Consider the following 13,568-nt stretch of genomic DNA (forward strand, 5'->3'; position numbering starts at 1 on the left):
TTCATATATATGTTTTCAATAAACCGATGATTAATAAAAGTATAGTCGCATCTATTTCCATATTTCACTACTCCAAATATATATAATTTTAATTTTTTGGTAAAACTTGAATATTTACTTATATTAATGACTCAATCTGTAACACCCCAAACTCGGCCTAGATGTTATGGCCGGATCCGGAGATGTCCCAAGGAATGGGTTTTGAAAACCGAATTGTTACGTTAAATCATCCCAGTCTATTATCTTAAAATATTTTGAAATCATAGTCGATAATGTTGATTAGTTGCCAAAACTTATTTTACAACAGAAGACTAACAAATCGACACATTTTTGAAATCTGATTTGTGTTTTTAGGAAAACATCTTTTTGCGTAAAACCATCAATTTCATAAGATTATTTAATCAAGCATGTAAAATACCAAAAAACCCAAAAATCAATAGTTTAAAACCATAACATCCAGAGAGTCCCAGAAATTACAAACTCTCAAATAAAAACTGAAAAAAAAACATAAATAGCTAAGTTTAAATAGTTTACAGACAAGTGGTCATCGCTGAGTCTCTGTCGCACCAATGCTCCTAAGTCTGCGGATTACCTGACAAATCAAACAACTGATGTGAGTTTACCAAAACCCAGTATGTAACCAAACAAAATTAAGCATGCAAACATACAGAGTTATATGCACAGTCAGAACAGATACAGTTTCAGATTCAGAATCAAAACCAGATTCAGATTACAAAAGCAGATATGCATATGTCTTACCCCCATCCTCTACACACAATCTCTAACCATCCCATCACACCATGTGAGGTTCAAAACACCCACCCATCCCTACACATCACATTGTGCCATTAAGATACATTTCAGAATATATACAGCCAAGCTGCCAAAATATAGGCAATCAACGCCGAACAGAATACTTCTTCCTCATATACAAATCCAACCCCAATAACAGATACAGAAAGTCAAATATAGATATAACAAATCACACGTGCTTAACATACTTATATACAGACAACAGTTATACGTATAGCAGTACAGTTAGGCATACATTCAGTATCCTACTCAGATCAATCTATCAGGGCATCATAGCATACAAATAGGGGTTTAATAGCCTTTTACCAACCCTACAGTAGGCCCACAGTTGATCGGAGTGACCCGTGTGACCCTAGGGAAAATTTTAGAATTATAGGCCCATATACCCATGTGGTTTGCCTATATGGCCCCACACGACCTGGCCCAAAATCCACACGACCACACTCACGCCATCATAAGGCCATGTGTTGTGCACGGTCGTGTCTCGCACACGGCCATCCACACAGGCGACCACACGCCTGTGTCGCCCGTGTGGCTTCGATAGTGAAGTTTTTCAACTTTTTCCAAAGCTCAACTTTTAGCATTCTGAGTACACACGTGGTTCATTTAAGATGCAACACCAACTCCAAGCACTCCGAAACCTAAGAAACAGTAATCCATTGAGCTCTTAAAAATTATTTAACAAATCAACTCTTAATTCCCGAAATAATGCAAGAACTTACCGTCGACAAAAGCAAGTAACAACACGATTCAAACTGCTAGAGTGACTCTCCTCCACCACCGCCTTCTCCTACACATAAATTGGCAGAAGTCAACCCCTAACTAATCACGATTCCGCCAAACAACAAATATGCCCAAAACCCCGTTAGGAAACAAAAGTTACAGAAGACCCAAAACTTCACCTACCAATCGAACGAAGAACAACAAATTTCCCAAAACGCAAAGATTCAACAGCAATTTTGCAGAATTGGAAAAAGAACAAAATTCAAAAAAAAAAGAATAGAAGAACTAACATCAATATTTTTTTGGAAAGAGAGGAAAAATTTTGAAAAAAATAAAAAATAATATCAGATTAACTCCCAATCCTTCAAATCTTTCCCACTAACCCCTCAATCTCAACCACTACAGAATTCTATCTCAATCTAACCACTCCCATTCTATTAGCAAAATTAAACTCTCTTGCTCACACAAAGATTCAAACACAAGACCTCCAACACACCAACCCTTTTACCACTAAAGCCAACAAGTTCATTCCGATATGAGTTAACAGACAATTTAATAAAAACCCGCTGAACAAGAATAGGGTTTGGATCCAAAAATAACAAAATTGACAGAAGTGGGACTTGAACCCATGACCTCTCACACACACCTAAAACATTTAATCACTAAAGCAGATACAAGTTTGTGTGAAATAGCTACAAATCAGAAATAAATTATTCAGGGCATTACACAATCAAGTTTTAATTCATATAAATATATACTTAAAACCAAAAAAAAATCAAACTATTATTGTTTTCTTAATTATCTTTTTATTTTTCTTGAAACTCTTTTGCACACCAAAGATAGGTGAGGGCAAATATAACATTAAAGATAGTGGCTTGATATATGCCTTGGAGCATTGTTCTATTTCTTCTTTTTCTATTTGAGTTCCACTTGTGTGTTCAAGATTTTTCTCACCGGAAATCTGTACTAACATCATATTGTCTAAATTTTTAAGTAAATAGCGTTTGATCGATTAATTATCATTTATTAAATGAAATTAGTCTTAATTAAAATATTATTTCAATAAAATGTTAAATTTCACGTGAAGAAATCTCTTAATCATATTTTATTAAATAAAAATAATCTTCAATGAGCGAAATTAAAGATATCAATTCTGTAAACTATTAAGTTCCCTAATTAAATATTCTACTATAAATTTGAAATATTATAAACTTATAAATTGATTACTTGAATTTGTTAACTCATAATAAATTAATTAATGTAATTTGATAATTCTTGTTGATTAATTAAACTTGTTATATTTATGAATTTTATAATTAATCATGTGAACTAATATAAAATAAAATATGCATAAGAACAATAACGCATGCACCTGTAAACAATAATGCATGCATAACAACTTTCTTTCGTTTTTCAACATAATTCCATTTTTTTTTATTTAATTAAAATTCACGATTTGAATTCTGTAGTAAATTTATAATGATTATCTCTCTATAACAGCTTGTCGTTATTGGTATATAATAGTTCGTTCTCTATAACAAACAAAAACTGGGCAAACAAATGAACTGTTATAGAGAGGATTGATTGTATTATTAAAAATTCAAGTATAATAATTAAAATATGCATATAAATTTTTATATTAAAAAAAACAAACAAAATTATGTGAATTGAAAAATAAAATGCAAATTTTGGGGCCAATATAAATTACCATATTTTTAGATATTTAATGTGGGCTAAAAATAATCTGAACAATGAACCAAATATAATGACTAAATTTAAAATTAACAAATTTTAAGAGATTTGGGCCTTGCTAGCCTTCTCTAGTTTCGCCCCTGTCTATCATGCATCATACTGCATTGGTAGAACACGTCATGCTTACACATCCTGACGCATTCTAAAATGTATAATTTGCAATATAATAAATTACAAAGTTGTTATTTCCATCTATGCACTTTGAGTTTTTTTCCTTTCATTTCCATATAAGTCCTCCCTCGACCCTCATTCAAAACATTCAATTAATTATAAGACAACAATTGAGTCCTTAAAAACACAATTGATGAGACAAGATCTATATATGATGAATCGATGAGATAAGATTTATAAATGTCGCATTCAAGAAATACATAATTCACTTATCTAATCTAGTATTAGACTCAATTATTAACAGAGAATCAATCATTAAACATAAAATGGATATTATCAATTTGGTTAAACAAATTCATTGTATCACAGAACAAATTATACACACTTTTGGTAAGTGGCAAACGATCACCATTAAAAGACCTAATTTCATTTGTTTGAGCCTCTAATTCTTTGACCTTTTCTGTCCTATATATATGCATTCCGTCCATAAGAATTCCATTCCTTAGCATCTTAGAAGGCTAATAAAGCATTCATTTTTAACCTTTTTGCTTGTTTCTTTTGTCCAAAGATCTTTTAGCAATAGCAAACATATGAAAGAAAAGTAGGGGAAGACAAAAACTTGATATGAAAATGATCGAAAATGAGGATGATTGATTGATCACATTTTTGAAACGCCGATCTGGAATCTATAAAAAAAATACATGAGCTCTCCATTTTATGTGGTATTGAGATTCTTTTTATTATCTTCCCTCCGAGAGGTAAATCGTTTTCATTTGATTACTCTTCTATTGAATCTATTGCTAAACACTTTTTGAACAGAATGCTTTATTAGTCATCTTGGATATTTTGGAATTATAAAGTTCTTATGTGATAGGATGCATATATAAAACATAAAACTCAAGAATTAAAGGCTCAAACAAATGAAATTAGGTCTTTTGTCACTTATCAAAAGTGTGTTTATTTAGTTGTGCTTAGTTAGCGTACTATGAAAAATCTATTTCAACAAATTGATAATATCCATCTAATGTTTAACAATCAATTATCATCTTAGTAATTAGTCTAATATTGAATCAAGTAGGTACATGTATTTCTTGAATGTGGTATTTATAAATCTTGTCTCATCGATTAATTGTATATAGATCTTGTCTCATCAATCGTGTTTTTAAGAACTTGGTCATTGATAGCTCATCGCCCACAAACATATTGCATTGTATTGCCATTTTTGTATTGTGCAAAATGCTTGGAAGAGAGAACCTCTAAAGAAATGGAGAAAAAAAAGGACCTAAAGTGTATAGAAGGAAATAACCGATATCTAATTTATTGCATTGCTAATTATGGTATATACTATTTTTGCAATGCAATAAATTAGATATTTCTTCTATGCACTTTTAAGGTTTTTTTTCATTTATTTGCAACTCTTCCTTTTTTCAAACATTTTGCACAACTTACATGTTACACAAATTGTAAAACAATGCAATATGTCTGCAAACTATATGACAACAATTGGGTCTTTAAAAGCACGATGGATGAGATAAGATTTATATATGGTTGATCAATGAGATAAGATTTATAAGTATTGTATTCAAGTATATATCTTTACTTGATCCAATATTAGACTCAATTACTAACAAGCTAATAAATAGTTAAACATCAAATGGATATTATCAATTTGTTGAAACAGTTTCTTCATAGTACCATAGGCTAATTAAGCATAATTAACTATACACACTTTTGGTTCTTCAAACTCTAAGAGTGGGATAGACACTAATTGTTGGTGGAAAACTCCCATTTATCAACTTAATCCGAGGGAGCTTCATGAACTATACTCCCGTTTCTTGAAACTTCTCAACCTATTCCATATTGTCTAGTACAAGAAGATTGCAATCGTTTCTTCAATGCATGCTTCAACGAATCTTGCTGAGGATATCCTTACTATCGGCCACAATCCTAACAATTTTAAACAACTTAAACTGTGGAGTCTGCCTCGTATTTACGAGCAAACATCTCAATAAGGAAAAGTCAATGTCGTGACAAGACGACCACAATGTCCCAATGAAAAGATTGGCCATGTCCCGATGACTCGACGAACGACGTGCCAACAAGGAGCATGTGACGTGGCGATGTGTTCCCCAATTCAACCTGGTTTTCTTCTTAGTTAAATATTGCTATTGTTTTCCCAATTAAATCCTGATTAGTTTAGGTTATTTTAGTCATATTTAATCTAAGAATTTAACCTATAAAAAGACTAAGTAACCTAGAATAATAATCTTCATCATCTTTTAAATTGAGAGTGTTCTGTGAGTTTGGGGGAATTTTGAGTTTTAGCCAAAGTACTTTGTTCTTTCGAGATTTAGGGTTGTTTATTGAGATAATCTTCATCTTGTACTCTCAACTTTTTCTCATTTAGTAAAGTCTCATTTACCCGTAATTTTTTGCCTTTTTTTTTGGAGGAATTTTTTCACGTAAATATTTGTGTTTGATCTTTTCTATTTTTACTTTTATTTTCTCGTTGCATATACGGGTCAATCCCTAACATAAACTTTCCTAAAATATAATAAAGCCCACCTTGTAGAGCAAACCAACATCAAGTCTTGATGAATTGGCATATATATATTTGTATATATTATTAACAAAAAAACTTGAATAATTAATTAATTTATTTAGGTCTCAAAATTATTATCTTAAAAAAATTTAAACTTTTTCTTTCTTTATATATTTTTTAAAAATTAAAAAAATTTAATATATGTAAATTTCGAAATTTTAAAATTATTTTCTTTTTTTATATTTTTTATTGAGAGAGATCAATTTGTTTATTTTCAAAATTGGCAGAAACTATTTACATCAATATGTTATTTGAATTATTCGAATTCTAAAATTTATAAAAATGTTCATGAGCTAAGTCTAGTCAAATTTAGACTTAACCTAAGCATCACATTAACATATTTTATGTTTACTCAAGCCTGACCCTACCTAAAATCTAAACCTAAACTTTGCCCGAACTCACTTATATTTGTAAAAGACTAATTCAAGTCCATTGTAAATCCCTCTATATTATTTTTAATTTTTTTTAAAAATATTTATTCTATTTTATTTTTATATAATCTTACCATTATAAATTATATGATATATAAAAATAACATAACATATAATATTAAAAACTTAAAACAAGTCAAGCCTGGCCCAACTCACATTTTAAATAGGCCTAATCTTTTAACTCAAGTCCATTTTTCAAACTTAATATTTTTTCAAACACTACCCAATTTCAAGCAAGCCTTTAAACCTAAATAAGTATCACAACCCATCTCATGAACAAGTCTGTTTAAGTTTACTTAAAAAAATTAAATAACTCAATTCAATTGACTCAAAATTCAAATTTTTTCGAATCGAGTTTTGCTCACCTCTACAGAAAATAACAAAAAAAAAACAAATTGATATAATTGGGTGACCAATTTAAAAAAAAAATTAATATTTGGTGACAAAAAAAACATAATGTAATTTCCAGCATGTGCTTGTTGTCATCCATTTTCTAACCTTCAAAAATGGACCACAATTAACAACAAAAACACCAGCAAACAACAATACTTTCATAACCAAAAATAAGTTCTCAAACAAGTTAAAACCTTGAATTCCATTTATGGAATTGCCAAATGCTAATAATAAAATCATCATCAAAATGCATAGGAGATTATACCAAAACTAAAAATAAGAAGTAAGATAAAAACAGTATGATTACTTCATTGAGAAAACAACAAATTATCCTTTGCAGAAACAAAACTTCAAGCTCTTAAACTAAATTCAACAAAAAACAGCAATGTTATCTTAAAAGTTGCTACAATTTCGAAACAAAGGTTCATACTAGCCAAAAAGTGTTTCCAACTTCTAGCCATATAAACATTCCTCAGCGGTACTGCAAAATAGAAGACATAAGAACAACACCCAGAGGTTAAGAAATTGCTGATACAAAAGAAAAAGAATATGAAGATTATGGTAGCGATAAACGATTAACCATCGAAAGAGTAATCAACGAAGTAACAATGCGATACCTTAATGAATCCAATTTCCTTGGCATTGCTACGGAAGCACTGTCTGCAACACATGAGCCCGTACTTCCTGATGATGGCATGAGGGTTTCCACACACTCGGCTATAAAAACAGAACGAAGAAGAAAATCTTTTAACCAACACATTACCCAAATTTGGCAAATACCTTGAATTATAGCTATGGTAATGTGATTATATACTTGTAAGATAAAACATGAGTTTCAAATCCACAAATAATTATAAGAATTTCAATTAATGGCATCCAACAAATCCATGAATTTGAATAGAAAAAAAACTATCTTATCACGTAATATTAAATCGATTACAACTCAAATTCCCAAACGCAAAGCAGTACCTCAAATAACTCAAAACAGTCTCAATCTAAGCAAATACTACACCATTAAAACCCTAAACCACAAAGATGAGCACGCTAATTCGTTGGATAAGTGCGCTCAAAAATCAACAACCTAAAATTTCATTTCCTTCCGTTTGACATACACTAAAAAGTAACAATAGTAATTTATTTGAAATTTCTAAGCAATTAAAGAAGGGGGAATTGAGAGACGAAGTTACCATGCGCGAGAGCCAGGGCCGTAGGTTTTGGGGTGAGAGTTCCAGACGTTAGAATGACCCATGATTGATTACAGATGGCTGCTCGTCGAAGAAAGCTCTGCTAAACGGAAGCGGCCTAAGTTTCGAGGAAAGGTTTAGTTTAGTGGGAAAATTGGAGTATTTATAGATGCAATCAGAAAACCCTAGGTTTCAAATTGTCAAGGTTGGGCAAAAATAAGTGATAAAAATAATATTTAGTTCATGAACTTGTTAACTTTTACACTTTAGTCCTTGAGTTCTTTTTGCATATTAGTCCTGAAACTTGGCATTTTTTCTTAATTTGATCCCTGAAATTAGATTCTATGTATGTGATATATCACTTGAAATTTTAAAAGAAAAAGGGTTAACTACACAAATAGTTACCCAACTATTAGTAAATTTCTTTTTTGTCACCTAACTATTAACAAATTTCTTTTTTCGTTACACGATTATGAAAAGTTACAAAATAGTCACCCAACTATTTAATTTTGTTGTTTTTTGTCACCAACTAGCTAACTTAAAAATGAAAACACCTAAAAATCCAATATATTTGGGTGACTAAAAAAGATAAATTTGAGTAGTTGTTAAGTTTGGAGATTAATTGACAAATAAATTCGAGAACCAATAAGTGGAATCTTATTAAATTCTTGATTCGTCCTTGTAAGAAAATTTTCAAACAAAATGACTTGCAATTTTGGAAATGATTTTGAAATATATACCAACTCGATTAAGGAGTGCTTTAATGAGTTACTGTCATAGATCAACTCGAAACCAATTCAATTAAAAATTTATTTTAAAACCCTATTTTAATAAAAAATTTATTAATATATTATTGTTTTCGTCTTTCCTTATTTTTATATAAAATATTTAAATAAAACAATTACAAATACACTATCTAAGGATTTAACTGAAACCTAAAAACACATTAAATGATAAACACATTTTGTACTTTACCATTTCTCCTATAATTTAGTAATATATATTTTTCATATAAATATAATTTTAATATCATGTTTATCTTTTACTCACGTAAATGAAATATCTGATCTAAGGCTTGATAAAAGCCACCACAACCGGAAAAAGAAAATTGTTAATTTAAGACTAGAAATGAACAAACCTCCATTCGATTCGAAAAAAATAAAAAAAATTAAATCTCAAGTTAATCTATTTGAGTTATTCAATTTTTTCAAATCAATTCAAATAAGTAAGTCAAATTTCAAGTTTGAATCGAATTAAATTTTACAATTCAAATAACAAATTAATATAAATACCCATTTAGTCTTTTGTCAATTTTAAAAATAAACAAATTAGTCTCACTTAACCAAAATTACAAAAAAAAAATTTAAAATAAATTTCAAATTTTCAAAATAATTTTAAATTTTTAAAATATTTATAAAAATTGCAAATTTTATATTTTTAGAAAATTTAAAAAATATCTAAAGAATATATAAATAAAGTCAAAACTTTTTAAAATTTTCTAAAATAATAATTTAAGAATGTAAACAGGGTTTCAAATTTATGACATGAAATTATAATTTGACGTGTTTAATTTTTTAATTTAAGTCGAACAATTTAACTCGATTCAACTTGACTTAAATTTTATTTTACTCAACTTGATTCGAAAAATTTTCAAGATGATAAATTAGAACTCATCAACTCGAGTAACTCGAAAATTTTTCACTCGATTCGACTTAATTAGACCAAATGCTCTTCCTATTTAGAACCATTTTCATAGAACCTGTGCTATACAAGTTGAAATCAACCTTGAAGTACCCAAAACTTAATTGGTACATAAAATCATTCAATTTTAAAGAGTGACGTTCAACAATTTTGAAACTTGAATTTCAATATCTGTAACCAGAGACGAGAGGACTTCGAGCTTAGGATGTATAATTTTTCCAACTACTAGTGTAATCATCCAACTCAGTTCTTCCACCCTCTCTTCCTTTCCCTCTTCTTTGCGCCGGTAGTCATCCACTCGGTACCAAGAAACAAATAAATATAAAAGCAGGGTTTAAACCACCACTATCTACATCCATGAACTCAGGGTTCGATATGCTTCGATGTAGTTCCTTGCAAATCACAGCCACGCTGCTCACAATCTAGCTTGCCCCACCTTGCATCCACTCGCTCACATGGGAATATCAATTTTCCAAGGCTAATGGAAACAACCAATGTCAACTAACTATAGTAAAGGCACCGAATAAGGTCAATACAATTATATTTCAAAGCTTAAGGCACATGCTTATTTGGAATAATCGTTACGGTAGGGCACTGTGGCATATCTGCCTCGGCAAGTATGCTAATTGACATGCAAACATGAGCTGCAACAATAAAGTGATAGACTATGGAATTTACCTTCTGTTAACAATGTTGTGCACGTGACAGAGCCACTGAGAAAACTCATCATGAGATCCAGCCATTACAGGGTTTGCTCTGAAAAGCATATGCATACATTAATATCAATGGAAGCCATTGTACATACATATATACATACACATACATTATATATATAGGAAGAACCACCAATACAAAATTTTGATTGAACCAAGTGAGAACAATCCAACATTATATAACATTATGAATAAACAGGGCAACGGTAAAATCGATGTACGGCCTTCCACAGCTTTCCTCCCAACTAAATGATGAATAACTAGATCATCGAACAAACAAATAATTTTTTGATTTAACCAAATCTTGACTTAGAAGTTTTATCATATTTCACTTTGCAGTTCCAATAATTCCAGGACCGAGTTACTTTTAGTTTATTTCTCGCTTTTCCTTCTAGCTTTTATTGCAGATACTTATACTAGTGCTGCCACAATTTCAAACCTGGATGGGGATATGAAGCCAAATAGCTTTCTGGTCTTGCTCGGCAGTCACTTTTTATTATACCATCTAAAAGAAAGGCTAACGGAAGTGGTTGCATGAAAATTCTTAACTTGTATCAACTAAAGCGATGTGAAGCAGACAAAAAAATACCTCAAAACTTCTTTGAAGTGATCTGCACATTCCTGGCAGGGGTACATTCGAGATAATATTGACATCTGCAAGTTGATCACTCGTCATTGGTCGGTTTAAATAGTTTATAAAGGACAAAAAGCTATCCTTACAATTCTTTTGATGTCATTAAAAGTCTAAATAATCAAAAACTGATATGGTAGACACTTAGGGAATAATTAAGCTAAGCAGTACTTTAGCATCATTGGACTGAACTCATATTTTTTGTATGGCAAAGATATCCTTCATATCAGTTTTACAATTCATAAAGATTAATCCTTTCAGGGTTCATAGCTGCCCCTCCCAACAATATTGTCTCTAGAATTCAAACCTGAGTTCTCACTGGGGAGTGCTATGTGTTTAACACTACACCTAACACTTGTTGGTAACTTAGTCTACTTTTAGTCAAACCTGTATCGGGATCGAGCTTCATTTGATCTCAGAAATTACAAAGATTGAATAAGGAAATTAAGATATTATACCAGCTCTTTTACATCCTTCTTTTGCTGCCTTGTTGGATTTTCAGGATACTGAAAAATAAATAAAATGGTTAAAGAAGCCTCATTCAAACGGTCATCAGGGCAAATCGTAGGCATTATAAATGAAAAATAGAAAGGGGGGGGGGACCAAAAGCAAATGTATAAATGAAAAGACCTGGGCAGCAAGAGTGTGAAGAAAAGTCCAAGTAGCTCTTCCAAGTTCTTCTTTAGTCACCGGTGCAGCCGGTTTCTGTCAATAAACATTCAATCGACCATGTTAATTTTATATAACTACAAAATGGGTCTCAGAAATGAATAACAATTTCTTAAAAAGAAGATAGGCGTCATTTGGAAATTTTGTCAAACAGTTAATGAGCAAAACTACGAGCAACACCATTGATTAATTTTTAACAGCCTCGAAATCGATACCAATGATGACCTATTGGGAGGAACGCAAGTAAATACCTTGACAAGAAAATGGGTATTTGTGGCAGGGGAGTCGGCTTTTATTGATGATGAAATAGAGATGAGAGGGTTTTTCTTGGTGGGTAATGAACGATGAGCCTGTTGAGTGAAATTGGCGAGGTGGGTTTGGACACAATTCGAGAATCTTTCAACAGTTCGGAACAAAGCTTGGAAAGGATTTGGATTTTCAGCACCCATATCTGTGCATGAACATAGAGAGATAGAGACAATGGCGGGAAAACCAGAGCACATATGGAACTAAAGGCCCAATTTGGGCACTCCGCTAAATATCTCATTAACACACTACTTTTCATTTTAGGAGGCAACAAAAGGTTAAAATTGTCAGTAGTTCCTGTACTCTTTATAAATTTGGAATTTAGTCCTTTTTCTTTTATTTGATTAAATCCCTACAAACATAAAAAAATATCAACAAATGTCTAATTATTTGAATCCATCAAAGGAAATTAATCTAAAAATAATAATAAAAGTAGACCCTTTTAACCTATTGTTTTTATTCTAAACTTAAAACATAAAAAAATTCAATAATTAAAAAAAAGTAAACTGCAAAAATAGTCACTTTTGTTTCTCTCAGATTACATTTTAATCACTTATGTTTGAAATATTACGTTTCAGTCAGTTAGGTTATTATTTTGTTACGAAGTGATTACTCTACCGTTAAGCTCCATCAACTCCTTAATGACGATGCTACATGGCAGTCTAAATAGTTTTTTTCCTGTTTGTTAGAATATTCTTAATAATATTTTTTAGGCTATTTTGAAGGTTATGATTGTAATTGATGTGTATGTTAACAAATTCAAAAACTCTTATACACTCAAAACTTCCATAGAGTATTGGGAATTTAACATTTGAATTTTATTTTTATTTTTTTTGAGAGTTGCTTTAGAGATTGCATTTTGCATTTTGTAGTTCTAACTCTTCAAATAAATCTTAGTTAGATGACTAGATTTTAGTGACGAAATAGCACAAAATAAGAAAGGAAGATAGCATTAATCCTGTCGAGTCCTATCGCAGCTGATGCAAGTTTTGAAAGGAGAAAACATGAAAGGATCATGTGTGTACAATCATTTACTTTTTCCAATATTTTAAGGGAGGTGAATGGGCTGTGTCATGTGTAGTGTTTTGGGTGAACTCTGTCTTTGTCAATAATATATATCTAAGTTTCTTATATGTTTGAGCTAAATTAAAGAGATTCTAATATATAACATCACCAATAATGAAGCATATTTCTGATTACATAACTAAGCTTAAGCATTAGAAAAGAAAACGACATTTTTTTTAAACCACGCAACAGCAGAAAGCAATGGTGCCTGGCTTCAATAAAGTTGCACTAATAAAAGGAGAAACCAACCATGATAATATCATATACTTTCATTCCTACACCCTTACACAAATAAGCTCTCTAGTTCCTCCCCATTATCACCTCCATTCTGTGGAAGTTCTCACCCTCTTGTTGAGCATAAAGAGTGATCCTAGCATCGATCCTTGGTTGAACAAAGCGGCTCCACTCGGTGCCGGTGATGTAGTGCATGTCTCCTTCACTCCGGCATTCAAACCGCCACCATTGATTCTCGTC

At 31.2% G+C, this 13,568-nt stretch overlaps 2 protein-coding genes across 2 annotated transcripts; both read right to left on the minus strand.

Annotated features, from left to right (window-relative positions):
* Nucleotides 1–7,109: 7,109 nt before the first annotated feature.
* Nucleotides 7,110–8,240, minus strand: LOC107945151 (40S ribosomal protein S29). The gene is made up of 3 exons (XM_016879011.2): nucleotides 8,013–8,240; nucleotides 7,443–7,542; nucleotides 7,110–7,306 (listed from the first exon to the last, which is right to left on the minus strand). The coding sequence occupies exons 1-3, from the start codon at nucleotides 8,072–8,074 to the stop codon at nucleotides 7,298–7,300; spliced, it is 171 nt and encodes a 56-aa protein (XP_016734500.1). The 5' UTR covers nucleotides 8,075–8,240; the 3' UTR covers nucleotides 7,110–7,297.
* A 1,485-nt stretch (nucleotides 8,241–9,725) lies between these two features.
* Nucleotides 9,726–12,289, minus strand: LOC107945150 (FAD-linked sulfhydryl oxidase ERV1). Its single transcript, XM_016879010.2, has 6 exons — nucleotides 11,975–12,289; nucleotides 11,685–11,759; nucleotides 11,513–11,560; nucleotides 11,013–11,077; nucleotides 10,389–10,466; nucleotides 9,726–10,188 (listed from the first exon to the last, which is right to left on the minus strand). The coding sequence occupies exons 1-6, from the start codon at nucleotides 12,224–12,226 to the stop codon at nucleotides 10,074–10,076; spliced, it is 633 nt and encodes a 210-aa protein (XP_016734499.1). The 5' UTR covers nucleotides 12,227–12,289; the 3' UTR covers nucleotides 9,726–10,073.
* Between the last annotated feature and the right edge of the window lie 1,279 nt (nucleotides 12,290–13,568).

The sequence above is a fragment of the Gossypium hirsutum genome, chromosome A04, assembly GCF_007990345.1.
Source record: "Gossypium hirsutum isolate 1008001.06 chromosome A04, Gossypium_hirsutum_v2.1, whole genome shotgun sequence".
Classification (NCBI taxonomy): Eukaryota; Viridiplantae; Streptophyta; class Magnoliopsida; order Malvales; family Malvaceae; genus Gossypium; species Gossypium hirsutum.